General features: G+C 53.1%; 1 protein-coding gene across 1 annotated transcript in view; it reads left to right on the top strand.

The window, feature by feature from the left end:
• Positions 1-9690: 9690 nt before the first annotated feature.
• Positions 9691-19635, top strand: part of ACADL (acyl-CoA dehydrogenase long chain) — a 31925-nt gene continuing 21980 nt past the window's right edge. Inside the window, exons 1-2 of the mRNA XM_075933926.2 lie at positions 9691-9845; positions 14285-14446. Coding sequence (XP_075790041.2) covers positions 9775-9845; positions 14285-14446 — 233 coding nt within the window. The 5' untranslated portion in view covers positions 9691-9774. The remainder of the gene's footprint in view (positions 9846-14284; positions 14447-19635) is intronic.

The following is a 19635-nucleotide window of genomic DNA, read 5'->3' as shown; positions in this document are numbered from 1 at the left end:
TAGTTTTTCTGGAATAGCGGCTGATTTTGTACAGTAGAGCGTCGTTGCTTTTCCAGAAATTCGAGGGCCAGTGTAGACAGCTCGCAGCTTATTCCGGAAAACCGGCTGATTTTCCAGAATAAGTGGCCCAGTGTAGACACAGCCCTCGTGTTTAAGCCTCTTGGGTCATGGGTTTTTAGTTTTTTGTTTGTTTTAAAAGGAAAGCTCAGAGTCTAATGTCATCCAGGAACTGGGGCCTGAAAAAAATCACCAACTAGTGTGAGACTCGTGATAAAATAATGAAAGTCGGCCTCCCTACAAATTATTATGATTAATAATTATCATCATTGTCTTTATGAAAATTAATTTGCAAATGTTCCATTCTGGTGGGTGATGAATGTCAGTTTCCAAAGCAGGATCCCATTGGCTACCTCTGGATTAAACACACATGATTAAACAGGATTAGACATACTATTATGGCTCGGCAGCTGTCTAGCACCCTGAACTCCGTTCACTGTGTGAGCACAGAGAAATAGAGAACCAAGTGCAACATTCAGCCTCTCTGCCTTCTTCTATAATATATATTGTTTCCTCTCATCAAATGCTTCCTGAAAGTACCATTCACTCGGCTCCTTTACACAACTGTTGTGCAACACCCTCATTAGGAAGCTATTTATTCTAACACTGAGGCTATGTCTAGACTGTAGGCTTCTTTCGCAAGAACCTTTTTTTGGAAAAGATCTTCCGAAAAAACTTCTTCTGAAAGAGAGCATCCACACACAAAAGCACATCGAAAAAGCGATCTGCTTTTTCGAAAGACAGTGTCCACACTGAACGGATGCTATCGCGCACGTAAGCTGTGATTACTACGGGCGGAGTGGCCACCAGGGAAGCTGTGCTTTTTCCTCTTTCCTGTTCTTTTGAAAAAATTCCCTCTTCTTCATCCGCCTACGCCTTTTTCCGAAAGAGCACTTTTGGAAAAAGGCTTCTTCCTTGTAGAAAGAGGTTTACCAATGTTGGAAAAACCCCTCTGTTCTTTCAATTTTTTGTCAAAAGAACGCGATTGCAGTGTGGACATAAGTAACGTTTTTTCAGAAAAACAGCTGTTTTTCTGAAAAAAAAAACTCTGCAGTGTAGACATATGGAAAAATCAAATATACAACTACAAAAGGGGAATAACTGGCTTGGTGGTAGTACTGCTAAAAAGGATCGGGGATTAAGTGGGTCACAAAGTGAATACGAGTCAACAACATGATGCACTGCCAAAAAAAAGGTTAATATTAGTAATATTATGCTAGAGTGTTGTGACGGGGTGGACAGGCCCCGCACTAACGGACAGGGGGTAGCCCAGGCCCAGCTGGCGGAGAAAGCCCCACTCCTCCAGCCCTGCTGGGCATGCTCCCAGCAGAGGCTGGGTATAAAAGTAGAGGAAGCCCTGCAGCCAGGGAGACCGTGAGATGAGGGAGTAGTCTAGGCTGGGCCGGTGTTTCTGCAGCAGCTGAGACTGGAGTCGCCGCCCATGCCTGACCCGGAGACAGAGCCAGCAGCCGCCACTCCCAGGGAGGCAGGAGCGCTCCCGCAACCCCAGCAGGTACCGGGGCCAATGGGCCCCAGGGGAACCAGGGCGGGGCAGGAAGCAGCCCAGGGCACAGGAATCAAAGCTTGGCTCGGCGTGTATTGGCCGGATTCCCCGCTGAGCGGGCAGGGACCATAGGCCCTGCCTAAAGGGCCCTGGGCTGGGACCCGGTGGAGAGGGAGGGCCCGGGTCCCCCTACCACCCATTCCCCCTGCCCTGGATAATCAACCCCCGGGCCAGGAAAGGCTTCTCGGAGCGACTAGCCCTCTAATGCCATATTTACCCTGATAGAGGGACATGGACTTTTATGTTGGGACTACTAGGGTTATATTCACCCTGACAGAGCGGGCCACGGGCCTGTAAGAGAGGGGGCGCATCCCATGCCAGGGGCGTACCCCGTGACAAGTGTATTAACAGTCGTGTTGTATGCAAGATATGGGAGGTAACTGTCCTGCTCCCTTCAACACTGGAGAAGCCTCAGCTGAAGCACTGTGTCCAGTTCAGGATGCCACAATTCAGGAAAGATGTGGACAAATTGGAGACAGCCCAGTGAAAAACAACTACTGTAAAATGATAAAAAGTTTAGAAATCTTGACTTCTGAGGTCAAGGTTAAAAAACTGCACGTTTAGTCTTGAGAAAAGAAGACTTACGGGGGGACCTGATAACAGTCTTCAAATATGTTAAGGGCTGTTCTAGTTGCTCTCCATGACCACTGAAGGTAGGGCAAGAAGGAATGGGCTTAATCTAAAGCAATGGAGATTTAGGTTAAATCTTAGAAAAAACCCTTCTAATTATAAGATTAGTTAAGTTCTGGAATAGGCTTCCGAGGAAGGTTGTGGAATCTCCATCACTAGAAGCTTTTAAAACAGGTTAAGGAGCGTCTACACAGCACCCTAAATTCAAAATAAAGATACACAATTTGTGCTGTGCATATTGCAGATCTTATTTCGAATTCGCTTACTTTGAAATATGGTATGTTTACACAGCACCAAATTTCAAAATAATGCACTATTTCAAGCCATCCCTTATCCCTCGTGCAATTAAGTTCACCAGGATGGCAAAATAGCATGCCTGTTATTTTGACAAATATTTTTAAAAAACGGGCGGCTTGTGTAGATGTAGGATAGCTGTTTCAGATATCTCCCGTGGCCAGAAATAGCTGTGCAGTGTAGATGTACCTTAGAGAAGTTCTTGTCAAGGAGGGTAAGTTGAGGTTTATTTGGCCCTGCCTTTGTGCAGGGGGCTGGACTTGATAACTTTTCAGTGTACTTCCAGCCACACCTTTCAATGATACCACTGCTCCCTTAACAAGAAAAAGGGTTAACTGCTCTCTTTTATAAAACAAAAGATGTGGTTTTTCTTTTCAGTTTAAAATTCCTCAAAACAGGGCCCCAAGAGCTGATTCTGCTGGCCAGGTATTCTTTATCTGAGGAATACGTGTAGTGTGATGTCTCAGCAAGGTGACAGAACCTTTGTACTCTAAGGCTGTGTCTACACTGGGCCACTTATTCCGGAAAAACAGCCGCTTTTCCGGAATAAGCTGCGAGCTGTCTACACTGGCCCTTGAATTTCCGGAAAAGCAACGATGCTCTACTGTACAAAATCAGCCGCTATTCCAGAAAAACTATTCTGCTCCCGCTCGGGCATAAGTCCTTATTCTGGAACACTGTTCTGGAAAAGGGCCAGTGTAGACAGCCCAGTAGTCTTTTCCGGAAAAGCAGCCTGCAATGTAGACGCTCCTTTTCCGGAAAAACTGAAAACAGAATAGTATTCCGTTTTAAGCAGTTCCGGAAATTCATGCCAGTGTAGAGACAGTCTAATTGTTTGAAACAATTTCATTTCAGGATAACGTAAAACAAAAAACCTTTCCCCATGTGACTTACTCTTTTCCTCTCCCCTTCGAGTGTCTCGCCCCGACTCTCCTCCTTTCCTCATTAAATCTCAGTGTAACAATGTAAAGTTTAAAAATATTTACATTACAAACAATATACATATGTTTTATTATAAACCTCTTACAGTCTTAGAGGTATTAGAAAGGATTTGTAATTCCAAAAGTCTGCAATGCACTTGATTACATGGAGGCTTTAGCAAGGCTTTTATTCTGCAGGAGTAATTGTTAGAAAAATGCCTCTCAGTGTTTTGTTTGCTTGATATTGCAGCGGATTTGGAGACACACAATCAGGAGAGAGGCATACACTTATTTAACCGAAAAGCTTTTAGTAAGTGAATTAACATACGTTCCAGCTCCATTTCTGGAACTATAATGTGGTCCAAGGGGACATTGTAATGAAACACATTTATAAACTGCCTGTCAAGGAGCGTGTCTATGTGCCATACAATGAAATAAATACAAAACACATGGGGCCAGGTTTTCCACATTACTCAGCACCTAATAGCTCCCGTTTAAGGCACTTAAATGAAGTGGCCAGATTTCCAAAAATGTTCAGCTCAAGCATCAGAAATAACAAGCCAACAAGCCCCAAGAGATCATAAACTGGTGCTAAAGGCTCTGGCAGCAAGGTGAACCCAGGAGCTCTTGGCAAACCTTTCAGAAGACAAAAGGAACAATTCCCAGTTAATACAAAGAATGGGGAAGGAAATGAGACAGCAGGAGAGATTCATCTGTGATTGCATGCTGCATACTCTGGCAAAGAGGGACTATGTGCTGGGCATGGGCGGCGAATTATATGGGCTCGTGGTGCCCTGGCTCCAGAAATATCCAGAGCCGGGGGCCGTACTTCACCAATATTTGGAGCTGGGTCTCTCCCCCGGCCCTGCCTGGAGCAGGCCCTGGCTCCCGGCCCCCACCTTCCGGCCCCCCCACGCGTCCTCCGTCCCCAGAACGTCCCTGTGATGGGGGCCTCACCTCCCCATACTAGTCCTGCCGGTGGCGCTGCCGCCATTTGGGGCTTGCGGCGCATGTGCAGGGGTAGCCAGCGGAGACACCCCCCATCCGGTGTATGCGCACGCCAGCTGCACCAGAAATGGGCAGGCTGACAGACCCAGGGGAGACCTGGCAGCCGAGGGCATGCCGGCGCTGGAAGAAGGCGCCGGTATTTAAAAATGGCGGAGGCGGATGAAAAGGGGGAAGGCAGAGAGTGAGTGGCCGGACCGCCCGCAGGAGCCCCCTTCTTACCCCAGAAGGCCGCCAGAGCACCTGGGTAGGGCAGACGCACAGGAAGAGGAGGCCGTGCTCTAGGGGTCTGGCACCAATCAGTAGCATTACCAGGTAGGCTTAAAAATATACCGGCCACACTTCATGGGGGGGCGGGGACACCGGCTGGGAGGGGAGGGGCGCTGGCCAGGAGGATGGGGGGGCTGGAAAGCAGAGCTGGCGGAGAGGAGGGGTCGGAGGCTGACTGGGGCAGATCGTGTGGCGGGGGGGCGGCTGACAGGAAGCTAAGCTGGGCGGTGGGGGGAGGGGATCAGGCGGAGAGGCGCTGGCCAGGGGAGCTCAGGAGGAGAAGGGGAGAACTGGCCGCTGGAAGCAGAGCTGGCGGGGGGTGCAGCGGGGCTTGCCGGAGAAGATCAACCAGCCGGCGGGAGGTAGCGCTGGCGGTGGTGGAGGGGCGGGGATTGGGTACAGCCCTGAGCTCGCCCCCCCTTAATGATTTATAAGAGATTTATTAATAACTTGAGTGCCACAGTGGCACATCCAAACAAGCCACATGAACTCAGCACTGGTGCACAACACAAAATCCATTCTGCTCCTGGGAGGAAACTCCTAGGCTATGTCTACACTGGCAGTTTCTTGCACAAGAACATGTCTACAGTGCCATGTGCGAGCTGTACTTTTGTACAAGAGCATCCATGGCAGTGTGGACGCTCTCTTGCGAAAGAAAGCTCTGATGGACATTTTAGCCATAGAGGTTTCTTGCGCAAGAAATCCCTGCCGGGCATCCACACTGCTCTCTTGCGCAAGAGCTACGCTCTTTTCTAACAGGTGTAAGCTCTCTTGCACAAGACACCCTCTCTTCTCACGCCGTACTCTTCCCACTATACAAACCTGCCTCCCATGGTGCTGGGATGCATTCTTTCTGTTTGCCTGCTGCCTATGCAGGCAAGAAGGTATCATCATGACACGGTATAAGGATAGGTGCATCTATACTGGCAAGATTTTGCGCAAAAGCGCTTGCTTTTGCACAAAAACTTGCCAGCTGTCTACACTGGCTGCTTGAATTTGCACAAGAGCACTGACTTTGTAATGTACAAAATCAGTGCTTCTTGCGCAAATACTTTGACACTCCTGCTCAGAGATAAGCCCTTTTGCGCAAGAATACTTGTGCAAGAGGGCCAGTGTAGACAGGCACCTTAATTTTTTGCGCAAGAAAGCCTGATGGCTAAAATGGCCATCGGAGCTTTCTTGCGCAAAAGCGCGTCTACACTAGGCACAGATGCTTTTGCGCAAAAGCAAATCTTTTGCACAAAGGTACTTGCCAATCTAGACGCTCTTTTGCGGGAATACTTTTAACGGAAAACCTTTTCTGTTAAAAGTATTTCTGCAAAATCATGCCAGTCTAGACGTAGCCGATGTGTATATTTGTGCACTGCACACTTGCAAGCAGATGTGTGCAACTGTGTATGCTACCTATTCTGGCAAGGTGTGTGTATTGCGCATTTCTGATTTGTGTGTCTGCTTCCAACTCAGGGTGTGCTGCACACTCTCTGAGAGGAAAGTAGTATGTTTTGGTTCAGCGTGAGGCTGTAAATGTATATGTTGCACACTGGTAGAAGATATAGGTGTTCTGTGGCTCAGGGCGTACTGTGGGTGTATTATGGTTATGACATCCACATGACAGGAGCTGTAGGGATGTGTATATTGCTCATTGACAGGCAGTGCAGGTGTGCATGCGTGGGCATGCTGTTACATGCTAGCGGGCAGTGTTTCTGTGTGTTGCTAGATGTTGTGCAACAGCTGGCAGCATCAGTGTGCATGGCTGGGTGTTTAACGTTGGGGAGCGGTGCTGGTGTGCATGGATGGGTGTGGCACACCAGTCAGCAAGCAATGTTGCGCTGCATGGTTGGGCATTGCATACCAGCCATCAGTGTCAGGTGCATGGTTGGGTGTTGCACACCAGGAGGCAATGTTGGTGTTTGTGGCTGGCTGTTGCACGCCACCCAGCTGGCGGTGTTGGTGTGCATAGCTGGCTGTTGCACACCAGTCAGTAGGCAGTATAGGTGGTTGGCTGTTGAACGCCACCCGGCTGGCAGTATCAATGTAAATGGCTGGCTATTGCATACCACACGGCGAGCGATGTTGTCATAACTGACTGGCCTTGCGTACTACCCGGATAGCGGTGTTGGTATACGTGGCCGATTGTTGCATAACAGCTGGCAGGTGGTGTTGGTGTGCGTGTAGTTGTTGCATACCACTCAGCTGGCGGTATTGGTATACATGCCACCCAGCAAGCTGTGGTGTTATACATGGCTGGCTGCAGCATACTAGGTGGCAGGCAGTGTATGTGGCTGGCTGTTGCACACCAGTGGTGAGTGGTGTACGGAGCTGGCTGTTGCAATCAAGGCAGAGGGCGGTGTATGTGGCAGGCTATTGCACACCAGGCTGAAGGCAGGGTATGGGACTGGCTGTCCTACATTAGGCTGAGGGTGGTATACAGGACTGGCTGTTCCACACGAGGCAGAGGGTGGGGTTGAATAAAAGTCAAGATGGAGGCCGGAGACCTGATGAACCAAACTTTATTACACAGCGCTGTGGAGATCACAAGGGGATTTCTACTGGACACAGCCAGGTGAACTCTTTTATACAGTGCAGTACACAACCACTACTTGTCATGCCCAAACTTGTTCCTGGGCAAGATACAGCACCTACCATGCTTGGCTGAGAGCCAAATGTGTCACAGTTTTATTTCTTTTCCAGGCCAGGCGGAGGGCGGGGCTGGGTGTTGCAAGCCAGGCGGAGGGCGGGGCATGGGGCTGTTCCACGCCAGGTGGAGGGCGTGGCACGGGGGTGGCTGATGCACGCTAGGCGGAGGGCGGGGCACGGGGCTATTACACGGAGGGCGGAGTACGGGGCTGCCTGTTGCACGCCAGGCGGAGGGCGGGGCTCGGAGCTGGCTGTTGCAGGCCAGGTGGAGGGCGGGGCACGGGGCTGTTGCACGCCAGGCCGAGGGCGGGGCACGGGGCTGGCTGTTGCATGCCAGGCGGAGGGCGGGGCACGGGGATGGCTGTTGCACACCAGGCGGAGGGCGGGGCATGGGGCTCTTGCACGCCAGGCGGAGGGCGGGGCACGGGGATGGCTGTTGCATGCCAGGTGGAGGGCGGGGCACGGGTCTCTTGCATGCCGGGCGGAGGGCGGGGCACGGGGCTGGCTGTTGCATGCCAGGCGGAGGGCGGGGCACGGGGATGGCGGTTGCATGCCAGGCGGAGGGCGGGGCACGGGGCTGGCTGTTGCATGCCAGGCGGAGGGCGGGGCACAGGGGTGGCTGTTGCACGCCACGCGGAGGGCGGGGTACGGGGTGGCTGTTGCATGCGAGGCGGAGGGCGGGGCACAGGGGTGTTGCACGCCAGGCGGAGGACGGGGCACGGGGCTATTGCACGCCAGGCAGAGGGCGAGGCACGGGGCTGTTGCACGCCAGGCAGAGGGTGGGGTACGGGGCTGGCTGCTGCACTCGAGGCGGAGGGCGGGGAAGGGGGCTGGCTGTTGCACGCCAGGCGGAGTGCGGGGTACGGGGCTGGCTGTTGCATGCCGGGCGGAGGGCCGGGCACGGGGCTGGCTGTTGCACGCCAGGCAGAGGGTGGGGCTCGTGGCTGGCTGTTGCACACCAGGCGGAGGGCGGGGCACGGGGCTGGCAGTTGCACGCCAGGTGGAGGGCGGGCCATGGGGCTGTTGCACACCAGGTAGAGGGCGGGGCACAGGGCTGTTGCACGCCAGGCGGAGGGCGGGGTAGGGGGCTGGCTGTTGCACACCAGGCGGAGGGCGGGCCATGGGGCTGTTGCACGCCGGGCAGAGGGCCTGGCATGGGGCTGGGTGTTGCATGCCAGGTGGAGGGCGGAGCATGGGGCTGTTGCATGCCAGGCGGATGGCAGGGGCACGGGGTTGACTGTTGCACGCCAGGCGGAGGGCCGAGCACGGCGCTGTTGCACGCCAGGCGGAGGACGGGGCACGGGGCTGGCAGTTGCACGTCAGGCGGAGGGCGGGGCATGGAGCTGGCTGTTGCACACCAAGCGGAGGGCGGGCCATGGGGCTGTTGCACGCCGGGCAGAGGGCCTGGCACGGGGCTGGGTGTTGCATGCCAGGTGGAGGGCGGGGCATGGGGTTGACTGTTGCACGCCAGGCGGAGGGCCGAGCACAGCGCTGTTGCACGCCAGGCGGAGGGCGGAGTACGGGGCTGGCTGTTGCATGTCAGGCGGAGGGCGGGGCACGGGGCTGGCAGTTGCACGCCGGGCGGAGGGCGGGGCACGGGGCTGGCTGTTGCACGCCGGGCGGAGGACGGGGCACGGGGCTGGCTGTTGCACACCAGGCAGAGGGCAGGGTACGGGGCTGGCTGTTGCACGCCAGGCAGAGGGCAGGGTACGGGGCTGGGTGTTGCACGCCAGGCGGAGGGCGGTGCACGGGGCTGGCTGTTGCACGCCAGGCAGAGGGCAGGGTACGGGGCTGGCTGTTGCACACCAGGCAGAGGGCAGGGTACGGTGCTGGGTGTTGCACGCCAGGCGGAGGGCGGTGCACGGGGCTTGCTGTTGCACACCAGGCAGAGGGCAGGGTACGGGGCTGGCTTTTTCACACCAGGCAGAGGGCAGTGTATGGGGCTGGGTGTTGCACGCCAGGCGGAGGGCGGTGCACGGGGCTGGCTGTTGCACACCAGGCAGAGGGCAGGGTACGGGGCTGGCTGTTGCACACCAGGCAGAGGGCAGGGTACGGGGCTGGGTGTTGCACGCCAGGCGGAGGGCGGTGCACGGGGCTGGCTGTTGCACACCAGGCAGAGGGCAGGGTACGGGGCTGGGTGTTGCACGCCAGGCGGAGGGCGGTGCACGGGGCTGGCTGTTGCACACCAGGCAGAGGGCGGGGCACGGGGCTGGGTGTTGCCCACCAGGCGGAGGGCGGGGCATGGGGCTGGGTGTTGCACGCCAGGCAGAGGGCGGGGCATGGGGCTGGGTGTTGCACGCCGGGCGGAGGGCGGGGTCTCTGATCGAGGCTCAGGCGGTGCCCGCTAGGGGGCGCCGCAGCGCGGGCCGGCGCAGTGGGTGTCCTGGGCCCGGCGAGATGGCGGCGCGGCGGTTGCTGAGCGGGGCCCTGCGGCCACTGGGCGCTCTGGGGGCCCGCGCGCCGGCCAGGTGAGAGCCCCGCCCGGAGCCCCCGCGGGGCGGGCAGCCAAAGAATAGTCCCGGGATGCGTGTGTGTGTGCGCGCTGTACTGTGTGTGTGTGTGTGTTGTGCTGTACTGTGTGTGTGTGTGTGTTGTGCTGTACTGTGTGTGTGTGTGTGTTGTGCTGTACTGTGTGTGTGTGTGTGTTGTGCTGTACTGTGTGTGTGTGTGTGTTGTGCTGTACTGTGTGTGTGTGTGTGTTGTGCTGTACTGTGTGTGTGTGTGTGTGTGCGCTGTACTGTGTGTGTGTGTGTGTTGTGCTGTACTGTGTGTGTGTGTGTGTGTGCGCTGTACTGTGTGTGTGTGTGTGTTGTGCTGTACTGTGTGTGCGCGCGCTGTACTGTGTGTGTGTGTGTGTGTGCGCTGTACTGTGTGTGTGTGTGTGTGTGCGCTGTACTGTGTGTGTGTGTGTGTGTGCGCTGTACTGTGTGTGTGTGTGTGTTGTGCTGTACTGTGTGTGCGCGCGCTGTACTGTGTGTGTGCTGTACTGTGTGTGTGCGCGCGCTGTACTGTGTGTGTGTTGTGCGTGCGCTGTACTGTGTGTTGTGCGCGCGCTGTACTGTGTGTGTGTTGTGCGCGCGCTGTACTGTGTGTTGTGCGCGCGCTGTACTGTGTGTGTGTTGTGCGCACGCTGTACTGTGTGTGTGTTGTGCGTGTGCTGTACTGTGTGTGTGCGCGCGCTGTACTGTGTGTGTGTGCGCGCGCTGTACTGTGTGTGTGCGCGCGCTGTACTGTGTGTGTGTTGTGCGCGCGCTGTACTGTGTGTGTGCGCGCGCTGTACTGTGTGTGTGCGCGCGCTGTACTGTGTGTGTGCGCGCGCTGTACTGTGTGTGTGCGCGCGCTGTACTGTGTGTGTGCGCGCGCTGTACTGTGTGTGTGTGCGCGCGCTGTACTGTGTGTGCGCGCGCTGTACTGTGTGTGTGTGTGTGTGCGCGCTGTACTGTGTGTGCGCGCTGTACTGTGTGTGTGCGCTGTACTGTGTGTGTGTGTGCGTGCGCGCGCTGTACTGTGTGTGCGCGTGCTGTACTGTGTGTGCGCGCGCTGTACTGTGTGTGTGCGTGTGCGCGCTGTACTGTGTGCGTGTGCGCGCTGTACTGTGTGCGTGTGTGTGCGCGCTGTACTGTGTGTGTGTGCGCGCTGTACTGTGTGTGCGCGCGCGCGCTGTACTGTGTGTGTGTGCGCGCGCGCTGTACTGTGTGTGCCACTGTAGTGTGTGTGCACTGTACTGTGTGCATGTGCGCGGGATGTTAAAATTAGGTTATTTTACTAAATGAGTAGTCGATTGACCCCTCGGTCAGTCTCTAGGGGAAGGCAGCCGGCTCAGTCCTGACTCATGGCAGGACCAAGCTCTAGTGTGGCTCTGCAATTTAAAACGCGGGGGGGAGGGGGGCAGCTCCTCTCAGTCCCTCCTGCTGCTGGGTCCATGACCAAACTAGGGTCAGCTGTGTGGTGGCTGCCTCTGTGCAATTCAAAGGGGCAGCCGCGGAGCCCGGGGTCAGTTGGGGGCTCCCCATTTGATCCTGGGCTCCCCGCAGCACTTCCCCAGGACCCAGGCTGCGTTTTAAAGGGGTGGTGTTTTACAGGGGCAGCTGCCGTGGAGCCCAGGGGCAGAGCTGGGCACTCCTCAGCTGACCCTGGGCTCCTAGTGGCATGCAGTGTAACATGGAGTCCCCTGCTGACCCTGGGTTTCACCGCTTTGAAATGCACAAAGTGGGGGCTCTTGTGTATTTCAAACCAGGCACCTGCTTGCATCAACACTCCTCCTTTGCAATGTACAAGTGATTGTGGACTAGTCAATTAGCCACATTTTAACATCCTTAGACCAAACCCTGCTGCGTGCTATGGGGCGGGCTGCCCTGGCTCCCACTGCCTTTCATCCTGCAGAGCCACAGTGGGGTTTGGTCCTTTCACAAGCAGGGACTGAGCCTGGCTGCCTCCCAGCCGGCAGCAGCCCGTCTGTGAGGGATCCCAGCTCCTCACTGGGATCCCCACCCCCCCACGCGGTCAGGAGCTGCTGCTGGGGAGAAGGGGCTGCTGCTGGGGAGAAGCCTCCCCTCTGTTTCCCCCGCCTCCCTGTCTCTGATAGAGGCAGCAGTGAGAAGTAGGGGGGAGACAGGCGGCACTGCGGAGCTGGTGCTGGCGGGAACTGGCTCCCACCAGCTCCTGCTACCCCCAAGCCCCCCACCCCATGCTGCTGTCTTTATATCAGGGGCAGCAGTGCTGGGGGGAGGGGGCAGGTGGGAGCTGGTGAGCATGGGGAGCCAGTGCACGTGTTTACATAATTAAAAGCATTTTAACGTCCCTAATTTGGAGGCAGTTCTTTAGAAGGAAATGAGCTGTGACCTTTGGTCCAGATACTGCCAGCATAGCAATTGCCGATCATGACAAAGCTACACCCATGCAAACTATGCTATTTCACAGTCAGAATCAGATCGTATCCCTCCATGCTTTATGAAAATTGGCTTATGAATTTGCATAACACAGAGTTGCTTTATGCAAAACAGGACATGTAACATCATTTTTACAGTTACAATTAGGGATGTGAACTAACATGTATGTGTAAATGTGTAACTTCGGATTTTTTTTTTAGCGCTTACATGTACACACATGTGCGGGAGGAGGGTGGGCGGAAGCCAGTGCTTCCCCCCTCTCCCCGATAAAGCCTACTACCCCTGTGTTGTTCCCCCTGACCACCAGCAGCTATAGGTGTGTGTGGGGGGGTGCTTGGTGTAACCGAGAGCAAGAGTCCCTCTAAGCTGCACACCTGTGCGGCCTCGCACAGCATAAGCGCCCTCGTGGAGCCTGGAGTCAGTGGGACTTTCTGCTGGCGGCCCAGCCTGCTTGTGGAGTTCCGCATTCCTCCTTTGAAATGTTCAAGAGCCCGGAGGAAGGAGGAATGCCGAAGTGCTTATCGACTAGTCGATGGAAATTCCATCAACCACTCGACTAGTAAATTACTCATTAGTTAACCAGTTAGAATCGCCTGTCAAAGGCTCTGAGAGCTGCCAGTAGATCCCGATCTGCTGGTTGGTGACCACTGATACATTGCAGTCCACAACCTCACCCACTCCTGTAATAGACCCCTTACCACTGGCTCAGTTTCTGAAATGTTCAAATCATGATTTAAAGACTCCAAGCGAATCCACATTAACACTAGTTGAAACCAGCAGAGTGACCCATGATGGCAGAAGGCAAAACAAAAAAACCTGCCAATCTGATCCCAGGGAAAATTCCTTCCCAACCCCAAATAGGATGCTGAGCAAGATCCACATCAGCCAGATACATGGAAAGAATTCTATGTCGTAACTCAAAGCCCTACCCTTCTAGTGTTTCCTCACTGACCATTGGAGATGTTTGCTGCTTGCTGTTACAGATCGGCTACAGATCAGATGCGATCAGATGCCGTTGTGTAAGCAGTCTCATCATACAGTTCCTTCCATGAGGTTAGCAAGCCCAGTCTTGAAGCTAGTTACAGGATTTAATGTTCTGAATACACATCAGAGTAGCTGCCATTGCCAGAGTTGGCATTTAAAAGTAATAGTAAAAGTGGTACTTTTAAAGTTAGAGAGATTTGTAGAATCACCCCAAAGGGAAGAGGGAAGTGGAGTTCATGCTCAAAGAAAACAGGTGAATGTTAAGATTAGAGCCCTGAAAATCTGCAGCTATCCACTTACATGGCTGTGGATATCTGCAGCTCATTTTTTAACACTGAGGGGGTGAGGACAATCGGCTTTTAAGCCAGCTTTTCCTCCTCCCCCCTTGCTGCCTCCCTCTGATAGAGGCTGCCACTAGTCAAGTCACTATTCAACTATCCAGTAAGCACATGCTAATTGGGGAGTTGGCTAGATGCTTACATAGATGCTTGGTTGTTTGTTGTGGCTTATATGAGGTTTTATAGACAATTTGGATGGCAAAAGAATCAGCAGAGTTTAACTGTTGAGCTTTATTTGTAATTTAATTTTGAAGGATGATGGTATTGACTGAATTTGAAAGTGTAGGACTATCACTGCTGGATCTTGACCCTGTCTCAGTGTGTTTTTTGAAATAGTTCATTTAAGGCTGTCTGTGCAGCTGGGCCAAATGCATATCCAAAGTTGACCTGAAACATCTCTTGCTGTACCAAATCTTGAGGGTTTTTTTCTGGTTGTCAGTTATGTTAAGTAACATCATGGTTTTGTGATGTGGACAAATGTGCATGTCTGTTAAGGTTTTATGTTGAAAATGCAGTACCAGAATTATATGCTGGGCTTGCCTGCTATACCAGGAGTCAGGACTTGATGACTGAGGAGTTACTTCTGGTCCTATGTTCCTTTGGAAGGCCCACAAATGCTTGACCAAGATAAGCATTCACTGCTTAGAAAAGCGTTAGGTAGCATTCCTTACAACTGCTCGGGCTGTTTCATTTTAGGTATCTGCAAACTGAAAATCATGGGTCAGTACGTCTTGAAACCTCTTCGGCTAAAACATTAATGGATATTGGAACTCGGAGGATCTTCTCATCCGATCATGATATCTTCAGGGAAAGTGTGAGGAAGTTCTTCCAGGAAGCAGTGGTTCCTTTTCATGCAGAGTAAGATATGGTTCAAATATTTTGTTGCCTCCTAATTCCAGGCTGTGTCTCTGAACTCTCTGGGAATGATGTTCTGAAAACAGGTGAACTGTAAAATGTATTTTAATCTTTAAAAGATTGGGTTAAGATGTGTATATTCTGGATTGCATAGCTCCTACATCACACATTTGAAGGAAGAAGAAAAAAAAAGTACAGGCAGTCCCCGACGCGTCTGGGCTGCCCGCCGCCCGCGTGTTCCGCCGCTTTGCTCTGCTTTGCTCCCCGTCCCCCTGGTCTGCAGACCAGGGGGACGGGGAGCAGAGCAAAGCCCTGGAGCACGCGGGCAGCGGACAGCCCAGACGCGTCTGGGCTGCCCGCTGCCCACGTGTTCCGCCGCTTTGCTCCCCGTCCCCCTGGTCTGCAGACCAGGGGGACGGGGAGCAAAGCAGAGCAAAGCCGCGGAGCCCAAGGGCAGCAGGACAGCCACGGCACGTCTGGGCTGTCCCGCTGCCCCCATGGTCCGCGGCTTTGCTCCGGGCGCCTGTGGTACAGCAGCTGGGGCGCTGCCGGTTGGTCCCGTAGCGCCGCTCTGGGCGCTACGGGACCAACCCGGCAGCACCCCAGCTGCTCTGCCCCAGGCGTCCTGATTCAGCCACTGCTGGTCAGTTTCAGCAGCGGCTGAATCAGGACGCCTGGGGCAGAGCAGCTTGGGTGCTGCTGGGTTGGTCCAGCGGCGGCGCTACTGGACCAATCCAGCAGCACCCCAGCTGCTCTGCCCCAGGCGTCCCCAAGTCAGCCGCTGCTGAAACTGACCAGTGGCTGACTACAGGAAGCCCCTGCCCGGGGCTTCCTGGAATCAGCTGCTGATCAGTTTCAGCAGCGGCTGACTTGGGGATGCCTAGGGTTCTTAAGTTGAATCTGTATGTAAGTCAGAACTGGCGTCCAGATTCAGCCACTGTTGAAACTGATCTTCAACACTGTAGAACAGTGGTTCCCCACCTTTTTTATATGTGGAGCGGCAAACCCATTCACAAGATTTGGTGGACCAGTAACATTTTATTTGCATATTGTGCAAATAATGAATATGCAAATAAAATGTTACTGGTCCGCCAAAAGCTCCAGCCCCCAGAACTACTGCAAACAGCCAGCCTCAGCTCCAGCAGTCGCCACGTGATGGGTGGCTGCAGCAGTGGAAGCTAGCTGTTTGCAGTGGCTCTGGGGGTCGGGGCCGGGTTACGTGCCGGCCCCCTATCCCAAGAGCCCCCCACCCCTCTACTACCCTCCCCCCCACCGGCTAGCCACTGACCCCAGAATCCCATGCACCCAACCCCCCCTGTGCTAGCCTCCCACCCTCAGAGCCCCCCAGTACCAGCTCCCCATCCCAAATGCCTCAGTACTAGCCCCACGCCCCTGAGAACCCCCCACCAGCAGACCCTCCCACTGCCAGCCTCTTGTTTCTGGCTGTTAATACATTTAAAAGGCAGAGCTGCAGCGAGGTTAGTTTTGGGCCTGGGAGCTAACCCGGCTGCGGCTCCCCCCTTATCAACTAATCGACTAGTTGATAGAAATTCCATCGACTAGTCGATTCATTGATTACATTTAATATCCCTACTTTTAAGCTAGCTCCCCGTGTGTACCGGCTCCTGCCTGCTGCTCTGCGATTCCCTGGAGTTGGACTGGGAGCCGTTTGTGTAACTGGTTACCCATTTAGATGGCTACACGCTTACATCCCTAAATGGAACTACCTTGTTTCAGGCACAATCTTCGGTATATTTTAGTTTTGTAATCTCCTAGTCCAAATTGCTGTTTTGAAAATTGTTTGTAATAAAATGAGTATGGTTGTTCTAAATCTAGGACAACAGTTTCATTTCAGAATTAATTTCAAGATAATTGAGACTCGTCAAGTTAATATCAAACAGTTGTCTTTAATTCTGGAAGTGAGGGTGATGGGATGAAATATGGTATGGTGTCCTTCCACTTAAATTTAGTTGGTTAGCTATACTCCAGATACGGTGATTGTTCTTTCTAGAGCTATAGTGTGTGTTTGCAAAACCATAAACAGGATATAGATCCCATTCTCCAATATGGAGCATCTTCCAACTAAACATTTAAGCAGTGTATTAATCATGTACTGGGAAAGCAAACAACAAAAAGGTGAATTTAATATATTCCACATGTTTACATTTATTCCATCCCTTCCCTCTCTTCTCTCCATCTCCACCTGGAACATCTCTCTTATGCCTGAAATAATTGTTCTGTTTTTGTACAATCTCCAGAAGATAAATATGAGAGAGAATAGAACAAACTCTCACAACCAAATAATATTTATTATTTGTATTGCTGTAGTACACGGGGCCTTTCTCATAGACCAGGGCCCCAATCAGATAAGACCTGTACAAAAACAAGTAAAAATATTCCTTTCCCTGGGGCTTAATATAGCTTCTCTTCTTCCATGTATAGTTACTAAGTGATGCTGTTCAGGCCAGCCAACAACAATTCCGGGCCCTGAGGAAGAACAATCAGTGGGCCCCCCTGCTTGTACATCCTGTAGACATGGTCTGCCTGATGTTTTTTGCACCTGTGCTGATTGGTTCCCAGCAAGCTGTCAGCCAGTTAGGGTTGCCAATGGTGTAATCATGCAAATGCAAAGACCCTTTCCCCGCCCCTTTCCCTGAGGCCACGCCCCATCCTGTTCCTTCCCTGAGGCCCTGCTCACTCCATTCCCCTCCCTCCAGGGCTTGCTCTCCCCTGACCCCATCCTCACTCACTGTCACCAGGCTGAGGCAGAGGTTGGGTGCGGGGTGAGAATGGAGGTGCGGGCCCTAGGAGTGCGTTTGGGTGCTAACTCAGGGCTGTGGCAGGAGGGAGTGAGGAGGTTGGTGCTTACCTTGGGTGGCTCCCAAAAGTGACTGCCATAGCCCTTGCAGCAACTTCTAGCCAAGAGGCCTGGGGGTTTCTACACGCTGCCACCTGTCGGCACTGTCCCTGCAGCTTTCATTGGCTGCAGGTCCCAGCCAGAGAGCTGAAAAGTCATCATTAGGGCAGGGGTAGCACATGGAGACCACTCCCCCGGGGCCACAGGAACGGCATGGAGCAAGGGCCAGCAGGCAACCTGTCTTAGCCCTGCTGAGCTTCTGGCAGTGGTGGCTTGGAGGGAGGCCTCAGGCCCTTTTAAGTTGCTTTGCTGCCTCCTATTGCTGTGCCTGATGCCATTCAACCAAACGAAATAGAGAATATAAAACACCATCCACTTAAAATCATTCTTGTGTCTAAAATAACTTCCCCTTACTGTGATAAGTAAGACCCGCTGCTTGAATACCTGAAAGAGATTAGAGGAAAGGTTTTTGTTTAACTGTGTTTTGTGCGTTTGACAGTGCTTTGTGGACTGTCTCGTTCCCCTTCTCTGTAAAGATGGGTTGGTTTCCTTCTCTTGTTACCACGGATCCTTTCACATGGCAACGGGGGCCAAGAGAAACACATACAGGAAAATGTGTCTGCAAAGCCAAACGAAAAAGACAGCCCCACCTGTGCATGTCTCTCTGACTGTGGTCCCCAGACTGCTTCCTACCCGTAATGTTATCTGTCTGTCCCCTTCCCCATATCCATGGCTGGGATGGGGAGTCGTGGTTAGGGGTGGAGGCTCCACCATGCTGGGAGCCAGGGGCCGGGGCTGGGAGTGCAGCTGCGGTTGGGGCTGGGGCTGGGAGCAGAGCCGGAAGTGGAGCTGGGGCCAGGATGGGGTTGTATCCTGGAGCAGAGATGAAAACACAGTAGGGCTCGGGGGTGCTTCCTTTCCACTCCGGTGGGGCCTGGCCTGACCCTGCCACACTCCCCTGAACATTCCTCCGTGATCCCCTAGTTTGGGGACCACTGCTCTAAGAAATCATCCAGTGGAGATGGGTTTGTCCTTTACATTTAAGCTGATAATCCAAGGAAGGTTTCCGGAGAACTAGCCTCCATGCTAGGGATGTTCACTTTCGACTAACCAGCTAGTCGATGGATTTTCTGTCGACTACTTGCTTAGTTGATAAGGGCGTGGGAGTGGGGCACTCACTATCCTGGTGGCACCTCTGCCTTTTAAATGTAGCATGAGCTCCACGGGGCTCTTGCGACATTTAAAAGGCAGAGGCGCAGCGGGGGGTTCCTGTGTGAGTGGGGACTGCTTGAGGCCCCACTCGCACCGTTTCTCCCTCTGCGCCCCTGTCCCCCTGCAGAGACAGTGCTGGGGGAAGCCAGCTTTTAAGATGGGTTCCTTTGCCCCACCCCCTGCCCTTTCCCTGAGGCCATGCCCCATCCCTTCCCTGAGGCCTTGGTCACTCCATTCCCCTCCCTTTTAAGCCGGCTCCCCCCACACCAGCTCCTGCTCTGCCTCCCCCCTTGCTTCCTCTGATACCGAGCGGGGGAAGCGACTAGTCGAGTAGTGACTCAACTACCCGATAAGCCTCGGCTTATCCCTAGTGCATACATTTGTCTTCTAGAACGTGCAGAGTCTTGCCGTGTAATGTATCTTACTTTTGCAAAATTCTGTCGCTTTGATATTGCTTAGTCAGTGAAGTGTCTGTTGTTTATGCTTTACATCCATTTCAGTTGCAGCTGATAAAAGGCCTCTGAACTAGTATGCCTGGCTGAAAATATGAGTCTTGCACTATAGCCAGAAGGCCAACCAGCTATCTATTAGCATAGAGCCTGAGGGAGAAACGTTCCACAGATAGGAAACCTCTGTCTTGAGTCTCCAGTTCTCCTTCTTAGTTAATTACCAGAAGCTCCTATGCTATCAGTTTACCAAACTATTTTACATCCATTTACCAAAATACCAATTAATCCATGCTAGTGTTCACAAGTTTATCAGTTATAACAGTTAAGGAAATTGTACATTATAAATTGGAAGCAGAAGTTAGCGTTTTACCACCTACCATACTGTATGTCAGGGCTACTAAACTTTGGAAGCCCCGGGGGCCACAATGATACTCGCAGCACATGCCAAGGGCCGCAACATAAGTGTGGTTGCATGTACATGCAAATATATGTATATAGCTTCTTTCACACTGACAGGCATGAACACAAAGATTAAGGCAAGACTGCACAACACGCAGGCCCCATTTAAGTCAATTCTGCTGATATTAATATAATGCAATAATTACCTGATTTCCACCCATAGGACAGCACTTTTAATGACCAATGACTGTCCAGGAATTTAACTACTAAAACAC

The sequence above is a fragment of the Pelodiscus sinensis genome, chromosome 7 (genome assembly GCF_052426305.1).
Source record: "Pelodiscus sinensis isolate ZL-2025 chromosome 7, ASM5242630v1, whole genome shotgun sequence".
In the NCBI taxonomy this organism is placed as follows: domain Eukaryota; kingdom Metazoa; phylum Chordata; order Testudines; family Trionychidae; genus Pelodiscus; species Pelodiscus sinensis.
Note: the sequence above shows the minus strand (reverse complement) of the source record. Positions and strands in the feature narration are given on the sequence as shown.